Raw genomic sequence first — 22,290 nt, 5'->3', positions numbered from 1 at the left:
TCCCAGGTCTCTTCTCCCAGGCAATCAGCACCAGAACAAGAGGACACAGTCTCAAACTGTGCCAGGGGAAGTTTAGGCTGTTATTGAGGTGAGGAGAAAGTTCTTCACAGAGAGAGTTGTTAGCCATTGGAATGTGCTGCCCAGGGAGGTGGTGGAGTCACTGTCCCTGGAGGTGTTCAATGGGAGATTGGACGTGGCACTTGGTGCCATGATTTAGTAATCATGAGGTCTTGGGTGACAAGCTGGACTTTGAGGTCTTTTCCAACCTTATTGATTCTATGATTCTAAGATAGTGCCTATTTGATACCAGGGGACTAAGCCTGATGGCTGAGGAGATCTCTCAGCTCTGTCTATAGTTTGCCTTTCTAGAATACAGAGACACTATGAGTCAATGCATTTTTCTTCTCACTTTGAAAACACAGCCTTTAGGAGGCCAATAAAAGGGGACAGTTACAGTATGAGTTAGTTCAGAGTTTTTATTGCCTGAACAGAAGTCCTGGAAATGAAGGAGGTCTAACTACCGATCTACACTGAGACTTGAGATGGATGCTGTGAAGATATTAAAAAAATAATACAGCAAACAGTAAAGTTGTACATAAAAGCAGAAAAAGCACCAAATCTTTCCAAAAAACCCACAAAATGGACTGGGGCCTCTGTCACTGGGCCAAGATATCCTGTTCAAAGGGTAGAAATATGGGAGTCATGCCATTGGAAGCCCAAAGAATGGGTTGCTCCAAGAGTCAGTGTGTTATGAGTTGATGTAATTATTAGTTAGCTTGGAAGGCAGAAGGGACTGGAAGAGGCAAGCAGGCACAGAATTTAAGAAGAAATTTGGTGTTGGCAAAGCCAAAATAACAAGGAAATGGTTTGATCTAGTCATGGATATTGCATACATTCTGTTAGGAAAAAACCCTAAATGGTAGGTGATAACTGAGAATCTGGAATCAAGCAGAGGACATTACATGCTCTGCAGTAGTACTCCAGATATGCTGGGCTTTTATTGATATAAAGAATGACCCAAAGAATTTAAAGTTCAATGGGGAAAGAGAAAGTGAAGGTGGGGAATAAAGTCAGCCTTATAGATCTTGCAATAGCTGGTGAGCCTTGCTACCTCTGTTGGTGATTTTTGGATATTGTTGATGTGTTTGTAAATAGAAATATTCTTAGTAAATAAATTCCACATTAGGGGCAGTGAAGCACTCACATGGATTGAAAGGAAAGAGTAGATCTAAAAAACCTCAATAATATTATTTTGCACACAAAAGGGCAGCATGGAATAAAGAAAATCAAGCTGCTATCTTGAAAACTCACTCATGCTCTGCTTTTTGGCTTTGATTAGGTTAACTAGAGGGGAGAAAAACCATAATTGGGGAAGTGCAACAGAAATCATCAATGCTATAGGGATTGACATGATTATTCAGTTCATAAAAATAAAGATGTATCATGGCAAGTGAAAAACAGCTCCTAAACTGGTGATGGGACAGGCATCTAGCATTTGTGGGTTTTAATTGCCGTACAAGTAATGAAACCCCAAAGATTTAAAGATACTTATTAATGAGGGAATGCAGTCAGTGAAATGCTTTGCTACAGATGCCAGGGAAGCGCTATCTATGTGGGAGCATCCATGAAATAGGATTTACTATAAAAAAACCAAGAAAATTAATTCTTTGGAGTGCCACTATTCCCAAATTGTGAGGAAGAAAGGTACCCTCAGGCAGTCTGGTCTATTAGGCTCCATGAGAGCTACTGCAATATAATCAGGATTAGGGCCACTTTTGAGAATTTCTGAAATTCTTTGAAACTTCTGGAACTGCTCCCCATTTTGACTAAATTAACTGCATTTCAGGTAAATATATTCTTTTGTTCCCAGCTTAAGAATCCTGCCAGACTATTTCAGCAACCCTTTGCCCATACTACATGCAATGTAACAATCAAATGAGAGACTAGATGGAAGGCTCAGGAATGATAAGACTAAGAATTATTAAATATCCCAGGAAAGATCTGCCTCAGAAGCATTTAACTGCAAATTTCCAGGGGGATCAGTGGCCATAGAGCACAGTACATATTTTAGTTGCAAAGTGAAATCAGACATTAGTTCACACTTGTAGTGGTGAAAGAGGAGTAATAGCTTTGCTTTTGGTGGGGAGGGGAAGAAAAGGAAAGTTCCCTTCCTCAGATCCAAGAGCGCTAACTATGATGAAAATCTTTTGCACTCAGGGTAACAAACACTGTCTGCTTTGCTTAACTGATGAAGATTAGCTGACTTCTTACATTAAAGAAGTTTGTCTTGTATGGGCTGAAGTGACAAGACAATAACTAAGTGCTAATTGTGCATAACCAACACTAAAGATATGCAGCCCCATTATGGCACGTAATAAATGAAGCGAACAACAGAAATGTATTAGGCACCTTAATGATGATACTAGAACAGTGGGTTGAAAAAAATAGGGACATGAAGGGTTTAAGAAAGGAAACCTAGGAGTGTGCATGTGTCTTACTTAAGTAAGTACTATGGAAGGCTCTGCCTGCCTTACAATACAGCCTCCTAGTTCTGCGGTAAGACAAAATTGATATAGGACTTTAAATAGCATTAGAACCTATAATTACTTTGCATTATCATATAGTTTAAGCACTGGTTATTACTTGCCTGGTATTTTAATTTCCCATGCAACATGATGAAAAAGGTCAATTTGGCTTTTTTTTTTTTCCCTTTTATTTTTTTTAAGAGTGTAATTGTAGCGTGCTACACTTATTAGCAGCTGTGCATTTTATGGTTCCTTAGGGATGTTTGATTTTTAAATGACTACAGTGTTCCAAAAACACACACTGTAGGCCAAGGTGAGTTAGCAAGGCTTATTTAGAGATGTATCTAACTTTGTTCTGGCAGGCTACTATCTTCCTACTTTTCTGTTACTGTCCTAGAAAATTACATCTCGTGTCTCTTCCCACCTGGAAATGAAACAAGTAAAAATATGAATGCTATAAAACTCTAAATTGAATCATGTAATAACTGGAAAATAACTGAAAATAATAGGTACATAAAAGGAGAGGACATAATTGGTTCCCTCATTTCCTAGACCTCATAGAAGTCATTGGCAAAGCTGCTAGAGCCAGCAGTGTGCCTAGGTGACCAAGAAGGCCAATGGCATCCTGGCCTGCATCAGGAATAGTGTGGCCAGCAGGAGCAGGGAAGTCACTGTGCCCCTGTACACTGCACTGGTTAGGCCACACCTTGAGTCCTGTGTCCAGTTCTGGGCCACTCAGTTTAAGAAGGACATTGAGACTCTTGAATGTGTCCAGAGAAGGGCAACAAGTCTGGGGAGAGGCCTTGAGCACAGCCCTGTGAGGAGAGGCTAAGGGAGCTGGGGTTGCTTAGCCTGGAGAAGAGGAGGCTCGGGGGAGACCTTCTTGCTGTCAACAACTACCTGAAGGGAGGTTGTAGCCAGGTGGGGGTTGGTCTCTTCTGGCAACCAGCACCAGAACAAGAGGACTCAGTCTCAAACTGCACCAGGGGAAATTAGGCTGGAGGTGAGGAGAAAGTTCTTCACAGAAAGAGTTGTTGGCCATTGGAATGTGCTGCCCAGGGAGGTGGTGGAGTCACTGTCCCTGGAGGTGTTCAAGAGGGGATTGGATGTGGCACTTGGTGCCATAGTTTAGTAGTCATAAGGTCTGTGGTGACAGGTTGGACTTGATGATCTTTGAGACCTCTTCCAACCTTACTGATTCTATGATTCTTTGATTCTCTCGGAGTCAAGAATGGAGCTCTTGGTGAAACTTCTGAGAGCATCTGGCCACTGGTCTGAATGTGGTTGCTGTCCTCATAACTGTATTCACCTCTGAAAAACTCAGTTGCTATGGATCTGACACTCATTCTGCAGTTGTACCATATGGGTGATGCTTCAGAAGGAAGTGTCAGGTTTGGCTCCTCAGGATTTTTTCTAACCTGCACTTGCGATATGGAAATAAAAATACAGCAGCAGAAGTCCAGTGCTGCTACAGGGAAAATGGTGGGAACAACATCTTTTAAATGTAAATGATGACAGTTCTGGCAACAGGAAGAAACAACATGTACTTTAAAAGAAATACGTGTGATAAACATGAAGAGTTAAAATTAAATCAATGTAATAATGACAAATGGCACTGCTTATGCTCTTCTGCAGAACAGGATCTCAAAGTCCTTTACAAATATGAAATAATTAAACTTGACAGACAACCTTTTGGTGGAGAGGAAGCAAAATTATTCTTTTTTCATTGATAGGGGATTTGAGGCACATAAAAAGTTTTCTGCCCAAGCCATACAAGCTGCTCTGCGTCAGTCCCAGGAAAAGTATCCAAGTCTTAATCCCAGTCTTGGGTTTCCACTCCAGATAGATGCTTCCTCTTTGCTTAAATGTATGCCTGTACCAGTGCCGAAACAGCACTTAGCGTGTGGAACAGACCCAAGAAATTCTCTTACCTTTGATTACAAAGTTGACATGCAAAACAGTCCAGGTGATAAACATTGTCCTTTGCTCTCATCACCATCTCAAAAGCAGGTATGAGTTTACTGCAGGCAGCACAGTTTCCTGTAACACCAAATAACCTGGAGATACAGAAAGAAACGCATTCCTGAAGATGCTGAACTGAAAAGAAAACCACACTTTTATCTTTCTTTTCTTTTTTTTTTCCCCCCTTCAGCAATAGTTATCTAGCATTTTTTTTTCCTCTCTTCCCCCCCCCCCCCCCCCCTTTTTTTCCCTTCAGCAGTAGTTGTCTAGCCTTTGGTTGACTCCTAGCATGCCTGCCTTTGGAGAGGCTGGTCTTTGGTGGTACAAGTCTGGTCAATTTACAATACAAAGGCATAATCTTTTTTATTTTGCCAGAGAGAGCTTTATGAAGCTGTGACAGACTAATATTGCACCTATTGTGGTGTTATTCTTTTGTTTCCTTTTTCCGCCCCCCCCAGCAGGTTACAGTGACCTTTCCTGATAAAAGAAACACCTTGTTAAACTAAACAAAGAAACAGTAAACACATTAGGGATGTTACATAACTGTGCAGCCAGAGGTCAAGCCGTTTGCATAGGTGGGAAGAGTCTTCTGCCTGGATCCTGCCGTAGAGAGGAGAGCCACATAACCTTGGCTTTTGGTGCTATTTATTACTAAAACACACTTTAGCTAGCAAAGAAATAACACTCGAGAAAGCCAATATTCTTCGCATTTTTTTTGACATCTAGTGCTAAAAGCTTTACCACTATTATTAAAAGAACATTTTATGAGCAAGTCATTTAAATCGTCAGAAAGCATTAGCGGTTCATGCACCTTACAACCCTATACCATAGTTATTGCTGTGATTATGTTATTCAGGTAGCACATTAAAGTAAATGAGGCTGTAAACTATATATAGTGAGATCAGGAACAGAAGTATGAAATACTGTAGGAACAGTATGAAATGCTGGGGTTTGCCAGACATCTATCTAAATTGTTTTATAGATATATATATTTATTTATTTATATTTAAATTCTCTTTGTTAAAGCTTTTTCAATACTTTTCAAGTGGGTGTATTAAGGAAAAAAAAAATAATCAAACATACATATGCATCCTTTTGTGACACAGAAGGATTATAATGAACAAGAAAAAAACCACGTTAGCGCTACGTGGCAGCAATCTTTGAAACTAAGTTTATTTAAACTACTTAATAGTTGTGATGGATTATTAAAAGTACTGCTCTGCTTGTGCATAGCAGCTAATGCTGTTTTTAACTATGAGGCACACTAGATGAAAACGCCACATCTGCCAGTTTTCTTTTTTCCCTCAACATCAGGCTGACAGCAGAAAAATATAATGGCTCTCAAGGGAAACACCAAATTAAAAGCAGTTCTCAACTAATGAATTCAAAGGTGCTCTGTAGAAAATTCAGTTTGGTAACAAAAATGAACCTAGCGGGTTTTTTTTTCCGTAACATCCTTCCATTTTACTGTATTTCATGGGTTGCCAACAAGCCCACTTAATTCCAAATCCTTTTACCTTCTGCTTTTACTTAAGGTATGGTGCCTGTTTGTTTTTGAAGCTGCAGCTCTTTTTCTCCTGTTTGATATTCTGGTTACTGTGATCTCTGGGAGAAGCACCGGGACAAGGCCATCCTCACCAGCTCATATTAGAATGACTCAAGTTGACTTCAGTTAAGACTGATTACTAAAAGTGTAGATTATTTAAACAGATTCAAAGAATTATAGAGTCAAAGAATGGTAGGGGGGTGGAAAGGACCTCTGGAGATCAAGTCCAAACCCCCCTGCACCAAAGCATGATCACCTAGGGCGGGTCACTCAAGATCACATCCAGATGGGTCCTGAAAGTCTCTAGAGGAGGAGAGCCTACAGTGTCTCTGGGCAGCCTGTTCTAGTGTTCTGTCACCCTCACAATAAAAAAAGTTTCCCCTCATTTTGAGGTGGAACTTCCTGTGTTCCAGTTTGTGTCCATTGCCTCAAGTCCTTTCACAAGGCACCACTGAAAAGAGACCAGCACTTTCATCTTGACACCCACCTTTCAGGTATTTGTATATGTTCATAAGATCCCCTCACAGTCTTCTCTTCTCCAGACTAAGCAGCCCCAGGTCTCTCAGCCTTTCCTTGTAAGACAGATGTTCCAGTCCCTTAAACATCCTTGTAGTCCTCTGTTGGACTCTCTTGAACTGGACACAATACCCCAGATGTAGCCTCACCAGGGCAGAGTAGATGTGGAGGAGAACCTCCCTTGACTGGGTGGACACCTTGTTCTTAATGCAACCCAGGATCCCATTGGCCTCCTTGGCCACAAGGAGGGCACATTGCTGTCCCATGGATAACTTGTTGTCCACCAGGATTTCAGGGTCCTTCTCCACAGAGCTGCTGTTCAGCAGGTCAACCCCTAATCTGTAGTGGTGCATGGTGCTATTCCTCCCAATGTGCAGGACTCTAAACTTATCCTTTTTGAATTTCATTATGTTCCCCTCTGCCCAGCTCTCCAGTCTGTCCAGATCTCGCTTAACATTATTGTACATATTCCCATTGTAAAACACTCTGTTCCTGTTCTATGCCCATCATGCATGGATTTTGCCAAGGTTATCTGAACCCCACTCAGACTTTCATTCTTCACCTGTGAGGACACAAGACTCAGCTGCCTTCTGCAGTCATTGGCTGGCTTTACATGAGAAAAGACTATAATCATGGACAAAAGTGCCAGCTGTTTACCTTCACAACTACTCTGGAGACGAGGGTAGTTTAGCTGTATGAGAAAAGCAGATCAGGCTGCAAAAGGTACTAGGTAAGGATTATAGGTGCACAGCACTCCAATTCTATACATTTACAGTAGAAGGAAAGTCAGACCTTAAGCAACTACAGCAGATTTAGACACAAGCATAAGAACAGTCCCACTGCCTTCAAGCTCTGTGTGGAAGGATCAGAGAGCACCTCAGTGCTTAGGTAGTGTAGGTGCAACAACTGAATACCCGAGCTGCAGCTCAAGGCCCTTGCTGGAGAGGCTGCTAGGCACAGGCTGTGTCACCTTCCCCAGCCATGTCCTCTTTGCAGGGATGTGTCTGTGTGCACGAGAAAGTGTAAATCCCTTACGGCTAGCACTGCATCCTGCGTGCTGCTGAGCAGTGAAAGAATTTGGGAGTGTCATTCAGCGGTATGGAGGATGGAGATTTACTGCACTAGAGGCCACTCTGGGCGGACTTCTACCATCCTAAAACGAGAGAGCCCCCCGGATGCTGCTCCAGCTTAGCACCAGATGCATTAAAATTTTTTCAATTATGTAAAAGGGGAAGGAGGCCTTCCTTCCAGTTAGCTCTTCCCCACCACCCACAAAACAAACACGTGAGATTTATATGAGCTATTGTTAATTTTGGATAAAGCTGTTTATATGAAGAACATAGTTTTCTCCCATTAATAATAATAATAAAACCCCCACAATGCCATTTTGAAATTCTGGACATAGTTTCCCCCAATTTCAATTGCTCTCGCTCCCTGAGCATTTATCAGCTACCTGATTAGAATTTGTTTCCACACAAACCATTGATCATCAGCCTATTACTAGGCAAATGACAGTTAATTACCCACTACATTAACCACTGGGACCTGAGACCTGCTTCTGCTGCCATCAGTCAACATGATAAATGTGGCAAGTTCAGTAATGCATGGCCAGCCCTAAGCTGCCTGCTATAGTGTGAACAACCCTCAATCTCACTTCCAGGCCCAGGAAAATCTATGGCAATCTGCATAATTACAAGCTCTGGGTTAATAACAGACAAATGATTTGTTGCATCTAAACAAAGTCCTTGGAATGGGCCTGGTCTCCTGTGGCTGCCCAGGCTGCTGTTGTGGCACCAGTGTGCTTCCTGCTACAACATGCACAAAACAGATCTCCAGCGCTGTATCCTTCCAATTTGTTGCCCTCCAATTTATGGATTCTGCATATGTGATTTTTAATCATTAAAGAACTCTTGAAGCAATATTATCTTAATTATTCTCTGCTGTAACCAGGGAATTAGGCTTCAGATAAAATTTTCTTCTTCTGTGCGCTTTCCCTGCCTCGCTGGAGGCTCCATCAGTTTTCATCTACACCTGGACTCTGAAATTCTAATGATGAATTATTGCCCCTTTTCCTAAGAGGGTGAACCTTACAAGGGAACATTTTACTGAACTGTCAGCTCGCAGACTGAGTGCGGAGATGCGGAAATCTGATCTAATTTACTGCAAAACGACGCATTTGTTAGACTTTCTCCTCAGTTCTGTCCAAAGATCAAGAGATCAGTCAGGAGCCACCTTCATGTAGTCTTTTGCACAGCAGTATGTGCACTCAGCTGCATGTGCTGTTTTGTTTCCCTCTTCTCTTCAAACCTGTTACGCAAACGAGTTTCTGGAATGTATGAATTTTACTACTGGAGTGAAGGAAGAGTTTCTCAACAGGCTCTTAGCTGGAGCTGATGCACCAAGATATGGTCTCTTGCTTTGTCAATTTGACAACAAAAACGGCAAAGATTTTGTATCTACTAGTACTCACAGACACCTGGTATTATTCTGTGCTTTACCATTTTCTCTGTGGTAAGAGGATGCCCAGGGAGGTGACTGGGGCCCCATCCCTGGAGATATTCAAAGTGAGGCTCAACTGGACTCTGGGCCACCTGATCTACTTCAGGATGTCCCTGCTGACTGCAGAAGGGGTTGGACTAGATGACCTTTGGAGTTCCCTTCCAACCTAGACCATTCTATGATTCTGATTCTACATTTAAACTCACTAACATCTGAATCACAGAATCACAGAATCACCATGGTTGGAAGAGACCTCAAAGATCATCAAGTCCAACCTGTCACCACAGACCTCACGAGTAAACCATGGCACCAAGTGCCACATCCAGTCCCCTCTTGAACACCTGATTACAGGTAGTTAGAGTATGCCCTAGCTACCACAGCAGGTTAGAAAACTAATCCTTACTGATTTCACCTAGGAAGAAAGGATGAGAAAAATCTAAAAGCACCAAGACAGATCTCTTTTTGCTATTCTGAAACAACACCTGAAGTTTTGTATTTATGCCATATATACCACAACAGATTAGAGCAATTTGCCCCAGCAAAAGCTTTCATTCTTAATGGATTTGATCAGCAGAGAACATCCTGCACAGAGCTAAAAAATGAAAGACGTGCAGAAGCCTTTCTACAAACAAACCCAAACCTGACATTTTGAGCAGCAAAAAGTGTGATTAAGCACCAGGCTATTGATTCTACTTTGGTAGGTTTACTAAACAGAAACCTGAAGGTTAAGTACTGAGAGATGAGAAAAGAGGGAAATGCAGGGACAGGAAAAACAAAAAGAAGAGGAAAGGAAGAATGGAGAGATACACAAAAAAGCCAAGAATGTCACTGAACTACACTACACTCTGGAGGCATGTGCTTTCCAGAGGGACACAATTTAACCACACCAACACTAATTTCCATCCACTCCTACAAATTTTGGGTGATGTCCTGAGTAAGGAAGGGGAACCTGGTTCTCATCATTACCTTTGAAATGCCCCATCACACGACTGCACCATTAGGCAGAACTGCATGCACTGAGATGAAACTCCCTATGATTTGGGTCATAATTCCCTGTCAAATTACGTGGGACTTCCACAAGATTTAGCATCTAATGTTGTTGGGTACAGCTGCTCCCACAAGCTTCCTCCTTTTTGCTATTCTTGTTTGACAACTGTCCGCTGTAAGAGCCATTGATTTGCTACCAACAGCACTCCTCTGCCTACTTCAATTTCATATTAAGATGGTGCACGATTTGGATAAGACATCTGGGTTTCCAGTAGGAGTACAAAATGTCTGTTTGCACAGTGGAAAATCAAGGAGAAAACACACCTTGAGGATCAGGAATGGCAAAGCAGACATTAAATGGAATTTCTCCTGCGGTGCAGTAATTACAGATGGTTTCACATGGTTTCAAATTATTTTTCCTCCTCATTCTCACTACTGGGTTAACTAGGTTCATCAGGGAAAAAATATAGATAGGGGAGCCGAGCTCTAAACCTGCCTTTGCCACTAACTGAGTGGGTGACCCCAGCAACTCACTTAATTTTGGTCTCAATTTATTTGTTACAAAGAGGTGAGACCTAATCTTCACGTTGTAATATTGCTGATAGATATTGTTCCTACAAAAAGAAAGGAAATGCTACTTCCAAACCTCTGTTCTTCACACCACACGAGGGATCAAAACAATGCACACAGTTTTAAATATGAGCAGACATTTACTGAAATAGACAATCAACCTTTTTTCCCTCCCCCCCCTCCCCCTTTTCTCTATGTATTTTATTTTCTCCCAGTAGGTTTGTGTATTATTCAAGCTGCACAAACTGAAAGGCAGAATTTGGCCCTCAGCAAATATTTCAGACAGCACAAGATGCTATTCGGAGAAGCATAAAACCACATAAAAGACTCTAGATTACAAAGCACATTGAAAAGCATGGTTTTAAAGAATATGCAATTTTTCCACACTGAGTATTACTTACACTATTAGATGGAGATTTCTTAGATGTTTCAAAGTGATTTAGGGACACAAGTACTACTGGATTTAAATAGTCTACATTCTCTAACTTCCCACAAGATGTTGTTTAAAATCCTCCCTGTCAAATCGTAGAGAAAGGAAGTGGGTAAATTTGTCCCACATACATTTTTATGAATGCCTGGAAAACTTCTTTCACTCCCACCCATCCTCTGTTCTCTGGAACAGCTTTCTAAATGCTCATTGAAAATGAAACATGCTTCCAGCCAAGGGGAGAGGAGAAGCTGCCCCACTTTGCCGACTGAAGTTAAACGGTGCAAGCACAGGGGAAATGAGAGCAGAGAGCTCCCATTTGCCCTGCTCATCCACACACCTCCTGGATGCAACCCACTTGCATCCAGTAAGAATTCTGGTGGCTCTGCTTGAACTACCCCACCTGGAGTACTGCATCCAGTTCTGGAGCCCCTATTACAGGAAGGATCTGGAGGTGCTCGCATGTGTCCAGAGAAGGGCCACGAGGTTGAGCAGAAGGCTGGAGCTCCTCTCCTATGAGGACACACTGAGGGAGTTGGGGCTATTCAATCTGGAGAAGAGAAATCTCTGCAGAGACCTTCTTGTGGCCTTCTAGTATCTTAATGGGGTCAACAAGAAAGCTGGGGAGGGACTTTTTAGGGTGTCAGGTAATGATAGGACTAAGGGGAATGGAAACAAATTAGAAATGGGTAGATTCAGATTGGATGTTAGGAAGAAGTTCTTCCCCGTGAGGGTGGACACTGGAACAGGTTGCTTAGGCAGGTGGTGGAAGCCTCATGCCTGGAGGTTTTTAAGGCCAGCTTGGATATGGCTCTGAGCAACCTGATGTAGTGTGAGGTGTCCCTGCCCATGGCAGGGGCGTTGGAACTGGATGATTCTTGAGGTCCCTTCCAACTCCAACAATTCCATGATTCTATGGTTCTAATGCTGGCTTAGCAATCAGCAGGGGCCAGCAAAACGAAGACTCCTCAGAAAGAAAGGAAAAAGATGGGAAAAAACATGAATGCAGGAGAAGATGGCTGCTTGTGAAACAGTTCTGCACTCTCTCCTCTATCCTCCTTGATGTTCACACATCCTTCTCTAAGTCACTCTCCTTTAAAATCTTTTGCAAACACTGTGGTGTCAATAGAGGGGAACTCTATGAAGCTGAAAACTAGGATGCTTAGACTGAAGCACTGAGCCTTCAGCTAGATTTCCAGCATTTCCCAGCTGCAGGTTAGGCAGTCAGATTTCCGTGAGAGTTCAGCTCTCTGAGCACTGCTTTTAGAAAATGTAAAATCACAAGTGTCATAACATGGGAGCAGTTAAATAAAATGGCTTAGATGCCCCTCCAAATTAGCTTGAAACTTTGTCCCTGATTCTAGATACCACAAAACAAAACAAAACAACCCACAAAAACCGTGAAGAAAAAGAAAAGTCAAACAGAACAGTCCAGTTAGTTTAAGCGTGCTAAGGAAGGCTTTCAGACACAACTGCTGAAGTGTGCTTAAATGTCCACCAAAATCAAAGGCTAGTTCAATGTTTGCCTTGTTTGGTAATGCTGTGAAAAGAGGGTTAGTTTTGCCAGGCTAGAGCAGAGAAACCTTTTCACCTCAGTACTATTCATTTTATTTTAAAAGCAAACTCAGACAGTGAAGAATTAACTTGACATTGGAAATATGCTGCTATTCCTAACGCTGTTTGTAAGGATACCCAGCATGTGGCACTTGGGAAATGCAGCTCCACTTTGCAGAGGGTGAGCTGCAGCACATCTCTAGGGCCTCTGCTACTGAAAATGTCAGCTGGTAGCTGTATTGCAGGCAGCTGGAAGAGTGAGGTTCGAGCGTGGCTGTGGCCTCGCAGTGCACACACTACTTGCCTGGGTGTGTTTTGATTTCATATTTAGCTAACCTGGGTATCTGGCTTCTCCCATCTGCCTCTGGCTGGGCTGTGTGTGGTGTTTTATACTAGTGTACCTGCAGCATGATCCACACATTTAAGATATGGGGTGCAAACCTCTCCCAAGTGAAGCTGCTGTTCCTCACACCATTCTGTATGCAACTGTTGTGGGGGAAAACATTTTTATGTCTTTTTGCATCCAGGGTTTGGGTACTGCCCTCATCACTGGGGATTATAATTGAAAGTAGCTGAGCTGTTCCACTCAGCTCAGACTTCCAGTTTGTTTCATCTGTGTGGACCAAGCTATTTGCCAAGCTGTGCTGCCTGCCTGCTGAAGTTCATGTAACTGAGCCTTTTTTTTCCCCCTGTGCAGACTGCATGAAAGAATTCTTTATGTAAAGTTAACATGGATGAATTCCATTTTCAAACACCTCCAAACCAGACATTAAAAAATAAATAAATACAGGTTTACTTCTATATCCTCCTCTAATTAGGTTATTTGTGTTCTGTGAAACAATCTGAGCTTTCATTTCAAGTAAGTATTACCAGCCTTAATTTTGGCTTGAAAAATTTGAGGCATGACCAGACATCATGGTTGAAATACCACTTTTCTAAATCCATAGCTTGAAAAAAGCTCTGGGAGGTGGGGATTTTGTTGTTTGGTCAATGGAGTGTTAACTCTGAAGCCTAAATCACAGAACTTTAAAAAAATCCTTGTTCATCATAGGAGCAAATATAACTACATCATTAATGTCATAGTCTGCTGCCCTGTCCCTTCAGTCATGCAGTCAGATCATCAAACTTCCAGTTTAAAGCTCAAATGGAATTTCAAGGAGTATTCTGTCCTAATTTACTATCTGCTTTTAATCAAGTTACAATTTTGTTTCATTTTAAATTTTCTCTAACCACGCTGATTGACTCAGATGAAATGCATGGATGATTGTGCACCGTGCACAATGATCTATGCCCGATATTGTGGAAATAAATCCAAGTTAAAAATGACCTCCCAATGCACTCAGGGCTCCGCTTTGCACTACCACTCATGCATCGTGACATCCTTAAACTTCTACCAGTAAAGTCAACATCAATATTACATCCATTTCTACAAAGCAACCATATAAACTTCATCTTTCTACACATGCTCTACTTTAAATCATGCATATAAATCCATCTACATGCACAAGCTGAATCTAAAAATTTGCAGATATTCAGCTGGTGTATTTTCATTGTCAAACTCAAGCAACTTAAGCCCAAATTTATGTCCCAGCTCAAATAAGAATGCAATATTCCAGGCTGGTTCCCAGCTCGGGGGTAGGTCTAACTGGCACAGCAGAGTGATACGGTTCAGGGTCAGCAAAGTGCTGTGACTACGTCTGTGTAGCACTCCACTGGGGCTAATTAGGTTCATGTCCCAGCTAACTAGCCACTTGCATTGCCACTTGGATGCATCTACACAGTTTCTGAAGCTGGAAGCTAGTTTAGGGCTCTGTGCCACATGCTGTGCAATATGGAGATCATTCAAGGCTGTGCCTCTTGGTTGTGCCAAAACATTGCTGAGCTCCATTTGCCACTCGCTTCCCTTTCTTTTTACTTGAAGGAACGGTCTTAAAGATGATTCATTGACAATTTGACAAGATTTCCAGGAATAGGCAGGAGGTGAGGGACCTTCAGGGAAGACCTTCACTACAGTGCCTATGTAAGAGTCATGGTCACCTGCTGCATGGATGCTACTCTGCACAGGAGCCAACTGTCCTCATGGTAACACCAAGCAACTGATGTCAGTTGGTGCAGATGACCTGCTTCTGCTGCCATCAGTCAACATGATAAATATGGCAAGTTCAGTAATACTAGGAGGGACCCAGTGCCACCTTGGGGAGTTTGTCACTTGCTCTACAAATGCATATGGCTCCACATTGCCGCAGAGAAGCAGAACCCAACAGAGATTCTTCTAAAGTACGCTTCAGATTTATCCACCTCCCACAAAAGATCAAATCAAGGAAGGAGGGATCTAGGAAGAAAAGGATCTTCATTTGAACCAAAAGACCCCTGATGAACAGTGGCCAAGCTCTCAACAACTCTATTGTTTCTCCAATGATTGCAAAGAAAAGGTCTAAGTGTTGCATCTGGAGTTTGCCCCCGGAGACAGCGGAAGGGAAGGAAATTAAGGTACAAATATATAATTAGCTGCCTAATGTGAGGGACATAAAACACAGACATTTTTCATTTTGCCCAGAGGTGACTGAGAATGTAGAACCTCTGGGTAAGAAATCAATGCACAGACTGTCAGGTAAATACATATTGAAATAGAAGTGGGGGGTAAGTTAATAGTTCTATGAGGTCATATAATAAAGTCTATAGTTCTTTCATCAGTGCTGTGAACAATGCAGTTACTGTGTTTCTCCCCTGGTGTAATAGCAAAGACGGTTGCTAGACTCTGAAAATAAATTATGCCACGCTTTATTAAATGGTAAACAGCTGTTCCAGCCACAATACAGCACATGCTAATTGAAGAATGCCTTAAGCAGTCCTATAATAAAAGGCTTTTAAGAGTTGGAGAGGAAAAAAAGAGGCCAGCATTATGACAGACTTACTATCATAGGTTCCCTTAGTTAAAATTGAACACATGGGTCATTCAAGGTGAGAAGTATATTCTGGGAGAAGATCTACAGTAATGAACATTTAAGAATCATTAGCAGGCTCTTTCATGCTATGACGCTGTAGGCAAAGACGTGCTTCAGTAGAAAGTACAGCCACAAGGTTCTCATCGTGTTTCCACATCTTGTTTTGCTGGAAGATATGTATCCAGGAACACAACAAATGTGTGGGAAGAATTGCTTTTTCTGAGGTGGTGATCCCCTGCCCAGAAACCTCACTGCTCGTGGGAATCACCCTGGAGATTTTTGTCAGAGAATGAGAGTTATGGTGTGAGCTGTAGAAGAGCACACATGTAACAGAGAGAAGATGCTACATGTGGCATTGTGAGCCCTGAATGGGCAGCTTCTCAAGCAGGTGCATCACCATACCTCTGCAGAGCCTTGGACCCTCGTGCCGGTCTGGATCTGTCGAGCTGCAGAGGTGTGCTGTGCCTAGAAGTTACCAAAGGGACTACTACGAATGCTGAGGTACAGTCGTATTTTTTACGTTAAGAGGCGCATGGTGAAAGCCGGTAGGGAGTGTGAGTCAATGTTTAGAGCAGGGAAAAGAAGTCTCCATCCCTGTGCTACCTTGCTAAGCGGCCTTGTGCAAATATCTCCCCTTTGCACCTCAGCGTTCCCCTCTTTACTTTGCATTAAAAGGACAACAGGAAGCCTGGTGTGCAGAAGTCCCTTAAGAGCCCTGAATGATAGCTATGAAGAATAAAATCTAAGTATTTATTGTAGCTATTCACTGACATAAACATTTGCCCAAGCAGAGCATTCAGATACATGGTACTCAGACTACCAGACACTTGCTTTCTGGAAATTTGCTTACAGAGCTAAACTAGATGTGCATATGCATGCACATGTGTAAGCAAGTGTGTAAAATAAAAATAGCAAAATAATTCCATGGGATGGAATAAAAAGAGTAATTTTTTTCTCCCCTCTGCACAACGTAACAATTTCTTGTCCTGTCTTTGGAATTCCTCCCTTCCAGAAAAACCATTGTCAGATGAGTGCTGCACAGTGAGCAAGGAGATTGGTTTGTCTTTTAATTTTATTTTATTTTTTTTCAAATGTTTGCACTAAGCAAAATGTTTAGAAATTAGGAAAAAGGATGTGCATCAACCCATTAGATGGCTTTCAAGGGTTTCATTCTGCTCACACAAATCATGACGCGCTTGCAAATTCACGTAACAAAGCGACGGTTTAATAGAGCTCCTCTTCCCATAGAAATAGAAGCAGGTAAAGTTTTCCTTCGTTGGACTGTGTGAGCGTTTCCTTTATAAATAAAAGCCACGGCATCTAAGGTATTTCCTTTGTTGTGTCACCTTTAGGACTGACTATTTGAAGTATTCCATTGAAACGGCTATGCTCTGCGCAGCGTTCGGAATTCTAAGTCAAACCTTAAACAGTTACAAATCAAAGCATCAGGGTACTTTGAAGCAGCACATACACTACATACATTGCATTCTGCATGCATATGCATTGCTGGTATCTATATATCATCGACACCTTCACAGAAATATTACAGCCTTGGGGAGGGGTGGGGTGGGGAATATTTCAAGCCAAATGTAAACACTAAAATGATGATTTCAAAACAATCTACTTTTCCCAACTCAGACGTCCGTGTATTTAGGGTTGGGATCTATATAGCATCGACACCTTCACAGAAATATTACCTTTTTCTTTTGGGGGGGGGGAGAATATTTCAAGCCAAATGTAAACACTAAAATGATGATTTCAAAACAATCTACTTTTCCCACCTCAGATGTCAGTGTATTTATGGTTGGGATCTATATAGCATCGACATCTTCACAGAAATATCACCTTTTTTGTTTGGGGGGGAGAGTATTTCAAGCCAAATGCAAACACTAAAATGATGATTTAAAAACTAGTTTTCCAAACTCAGATTTCAGTGTATTTAGGGTTGGGTCTAGAAGTCTGCTTTCAAAATATTCTGAGACAAATTGCCATGATTTCCCCCCCCTCCCCCCTTGCATTAGCTCAGTTGTTTCAATAAATACTGCACTAAAATAAGAAGCTGCATTCATGAATTACAAATTATTGATGATTATTTATTATGATTAATTGCTAATTATTTCATTGCAAGTAACCTAATTTTTCCTCTCACCTATTTACTGTTTAGGCTTCAAGGTGTCAACATTTTTACACCTGCAACTGGTTTTTTTTATAGTTTCTTCCCCACTCCCTGTGATTTTATTTTTTGTTTTTTTGCTGCTCATCTGAAAAATAAATAAATAAATAAAAGAACGCTTGAGGAAATTCTGTGCCAACATCTCACTCAAATTTATAATTAATGTAGCAGAAAATTATATTTCTAATTAAATAAAACTGAGCATGAATTGAGGCAACTGCTGGAAGCATTGCAAACAGCGTAAAGTTAGGAGAGGAGCAAAATCGCAAACAATGAGCAGGTAATGTAACTGCATACATTAGAAACATCTCAATTATTACATCCACAAAGGCAGAACCTAAAAAGCTGCATTTCATAAGAAGGTGTCATGTTGACATATATTGCTCATTAAAAAAGGTGCCGTTTGTATATGGGCTACTGTTCTTCATATGCATGAACACTGGTAACACATTGTGGGAAAGGAAAGCCCTTGAGATTTTGTGTAGTTTGAATATTTAATGCCGCAATAGTTTGCTCCCTAATAAAGAAAGGAAAGAAATTTGGGAGACAAGGACATAAATTTGCCTATTTATTATTTTACCCTGACTGCAGCTGAGTATTGGCACCCCTGTATTCCTCCCAGGATCTGCTCTGAAAATTTGTGACTGCTCACAGTGGCTGCTCTTTAACCAAAAGCGCAGAGACTACAAAATAAAAGCTTCCCCTGTCCCCTTTTTAAGGGGAAAATACCAAGCAGCGTATATAATTTCCGTATGTAATATATATGTGTGTACTAACCTACTAGTTATCTCTGCTTACACTCTGGCTGTCAGGAAACTGTCAGCTGTAAAGGCGATAAGGTGGGCAGTTTAAAGAAGATACCGAAGCCTTAAGCTTCTTAATGTGCCACAAATCAATCCCATGAAAGCAAACAACTTGAAAAAGGGTTATATGTGTTTAGGAAATCTCTCGGCTCCCCTCGCCTTCGCTGGAGCCAGAGCTCACACCAGCGTTTTCTCACCCTAATGACCCCTGAAGCGGCCCGGAGGGACTGTGAAACAAGGCGGTTCCAGGAGGCAGCTTGCTAATTGAGAAGTTGATCAGGGGGAGAGGGATCCTACTTTACCATGCTAAGTGTCCAAATCAAGCATGACTAGATTGACGTCGCCAAATCACTGTCTGGAGGCCACTCCAAGCCAGGAGCAGCAGGGCTTTTCACACCTGAGAGGCCCCCTCTCTATCTACATCAAGTCGCATTAAGGAAGGGATGTATTACAGGAGTGGAGCCCGCGCCCCTTAAGAGAGCTGCCTGTGGCGGCTAATTGCTGCTCCCCAGCTTTCCCAAAAGTAGCAAACGTGCCTGGGTGTTGGAAGCACGCTGCTGGCTCCCACTACACACACGGCCCACCTTCCTCTCCCCTCCAGAAAACCAGATGGGCACTCTCTCGGTTCAAGGGGAGCAATTAGAAGAATTCATTCTTTGTTCCATGCTGAACGGTTATGCATAGAACTGCTCTGGAAAGGAGAGTGTTCAGGGGGCTACATCTGTTGTTCAAAGCTGAACTAGCCCAGAGAACTTTAGTGTTTCTTCAGTCTCCAGTCATGAATTTCCAAGTGCTCTCAGCTACCCTGTAGGAGGGTGCAGGGCACACGTCCTCACTGTAGAGTGAGACACTGAGGCAGGGGAACAGAGGACAATAAAGCAGTGAGCTCCCTGGCTTTTCGATCACAGAGGGATGCCAGGCTGTCTTTTACACTCCTGAAAATCCTCCTCATCAGCAGTTTGATCAAGGTAACAGAGAGAGTCTGGGATTTAATCCTGTCTAGGATTAAAACTCAACAGTTCCTGCCCCACAGTTCTCAGTGTGCATCTACTTTGAAAGAGGGCAGTTCTTATTTTCCTGTACATTCAGGAGACGCAGCCATAATGTGGTCAAGGTTGACTTGTAAATTTAGCTGTTATTTATGTAGAACAGGAGGCCTCCTGAACCGTACAGAGGTAACATTTTAAATGAAGAGGATGGGAATAGTCAGTCTCTGAAATGCAGGCAGTCACAGTCAGACACTTAAGAGGACATTTTAAAAACATGAGTAGATTTTTTTTCTACAAACAGCATACATTGTTAAACAATGCCACAAAAAATGCCCTATAGTAGGACTGTCAAATCCACACTTCAAATCCCTTCCTATACTTCTTAGTTAAATCCAAAAGAAAAAGCACTGCACAAAGTCGGGGCAAAGCAGGATAACACAATCTAGGGGGAAAAAAAAAACATTGGAAAAAGACTCCATGGATGATATTTTTCGCCTTTACTTTGAAGCCACGCTGAGAGAGAGCTCCTGTTTTTCAGAAGAAAAAAATAATGCAAAACCTCCACCTTCACCACCACTTTGCATAAATCCGTGTTTTCCCCTGAAATATGGGAAACCTTCTGTGAAATATGGCATTAAATAAGGCTTTAATATGTTTTTTTTTGGGGGGGGAGGGGGATAAAAGTGTAAGGAGAGAATAGTTAGGAAAAAAACCAACAGCCAAACTTGGAAGCCCCAATAAAGAATATTACATGAGAAGTGGCACCTAGCTATAGGTCACTTGCATCGTATGTATTGTATTACACACCAACTAGCACGTATTTTTAAATGGGGGTCATCAAATTACATCTCTGGCACGACAACAGATAACTGCAGGATCAGGATGAAATCCTCCTCTACCTGCAATATCTCTAGCCCCAGCAAATCCTGAACAGCTTGGTGGTAAAAGTTGGCTTGCTCTGTTTCACTGCCCTCCCTCTGAAACTGGTTTCCCCTGCAACCTATTGCTGGATACCAGGTATGTCAGATTAAAACAGCATGGCAATATCCAGTGTTCCCAAGTACCCCTCTGGAGAAGGGGAAATGGGAATTTTGTTTGGTTTCTGCTGCTGTTACGACTCTGAGCCAGTGAAGATGAACTGATATTACAGCTTATCCCTTGCCTCCCTGCTGTGGCGGTCAGCTGCAGACAGCACGGCAGGCACTGCTGCAAGCATAGACAAGTTTAAGTGATGGGGAGTGATAACAACATGGGAAAGTGTGAATGAAGTGATCCTGTTCCACTTAGGCATGGGAGCAGGTAAATTTATCCTGCTCTGGGCTGTTTCTGTGACATTCCAGGGCTGTGCTGCTGTGAGGGTGACCCAAGGTAAAAGGAGACTGCTGAAGTTAAGGAGGTGTGCTACTGAAACAGTTTCAGGGGCCGGGAGGAGGGAGTTCTGAGTCAGTCACAGTATTTCATGTACTCTGCCCAGCACAGCAGCCCCTTTGCTCTTCTTGCTGCACTGCATATATGTTGCTAGTGCAGACACCTCCACGTGTTTACGGAAGAAAGATGACTCTCCCACTCAAGCAGTGGGGGTTTCATTCTTAAAAACTAAAGTGCTGCTCAAACACAAACAAGTGAGCAATATAGGAGAAGGCATCCTTGGAAGGACAGACATGGTTGCTCTAGGCATTTTCATGCCTTTCCTCAAACTGAGGTCGCCCTGAGTTTGTGAGTGTATCTCTCCCTGAGGATGCATTCTTTGCTGGAGGAGCAGCAGAACCCAGTCATGTCTATCCCAGCTGCTGTTGCTCCAAATGGTATCTGAAAAATATCTGACAGACATACCTCAACCCACTCATAACCTCAGAGTGAGAGACATCTGGCAACACAGTGGGAGCATCCTCTATCTTCTTGCATCGTTTGGAGGCCTTTGTGTAGGTGCAGATAAGGGTTTGGATGCTGCCAAACTGCTGTGGCTCCATGCCACTACTGCTTCCTACACTGAAGCAGTGTTAAGCATAGGATCATAGAGACTGGAAAAGACCTTTAAGGTCATCAAGTCCAGCCTTCAACCTAACACTACAATGACCACTAAACCATGCCCTGAAGTGCCATGTTTGCACACTTTTCAAATACCTCCAGGGATCATGTCTCCATTACTTCCCTAGGCAGCCTGTGCCAATGACTCACCACTCTTTCAACAAAGAAAAATTTCCTAATATCTAATCTAAACCACACCTGGTACAATTTGAGGCTATTTCTTCTTGTCCGATCCCTAGTTACTTGGGATACATCTACACCCCTGCTCCAGCACTGTAAGCAGGAGGTTCAAAAATAAAGTAACTAGAAAACCAGGATGTAGTAAAACCTACTGAGATGCCAACCTCAGCCTTTTCCATCTTGTTTTCACAGACAATACACAGGCCATTAGATAAAATGCTAATTTAAATTGCAGACCTTTTGTTTCTTCCTCCTTGCAATGGTTCATCCTTTTTTCTTCCTCTGTTGCTACCTCGTTCCCATTAATTTTCCCTCATTCTTATCATTATTGCTTTTTTTGTTACCTTTCTCTTCTACCTCAGTTTTCCCCCATTTCTGCAAGGTCTATTCTTGCTGTGTTACCTCATTTGCTCTCCCTTGATATATTTTCTTCTTGTGTAGACCCTGGCCCAATTCACCGTTCCACTCAGGTTTCAGCTCTGATCTTCCACTGGACTTTCTCTTTATTCTGACTGATGTTACCTTTCAGAAATGAAGCTTTTGTAAACTGCAGTGAGAAGTTTCCAACACTTCCAGTCAGCTAGCT

The 22,290-nt window shown here is 42.2% G+C and overlaps 1 protein-coding gene across 5 annotated transcripts in view; it reads right to left on the bottom strand.

Annotated features, from left to right (window-relative positions):
- Positions 1-22,290, bottom strand: part of LMO3 (LIM domain only 3) — a 66,103-nt gene that overhangs the window by 7,202 nt on the left and 36,611 nt on the right. For all 5 annotated transcript variants that reach the window (XM_009902799.2, XM_054168012.1, XM_009902800.2 and 2 more), the window contains one exon: positions 4,457-4,582. In XM_009902799.2, the coding sequence (XP_009901101.1) occupies positions 4,457-4,582 (126 nt within the window). The remainder of the gene's footprint in view (positions 1-4,456; positions 4,583-22,290) is intronic.

Source organism: Dryobates pubescens, chromosome 15, assembly GCF_014839835.1.
Source record: "Dryobates pubescens isolate bDryPub1 chromosome 15, bDryPub1.pri, whole genome shotgun sequence".
NCBI classification, from domain to species: domain Eukaryota; kingdom Metazoa; phylum Chordata; class Aves; order Piciformes; family Picidae; genus Dryobates; species Dryobates pubescens.
This window is presented reverse-complemented; position numbering and strand designations above follow the sequence as displayed.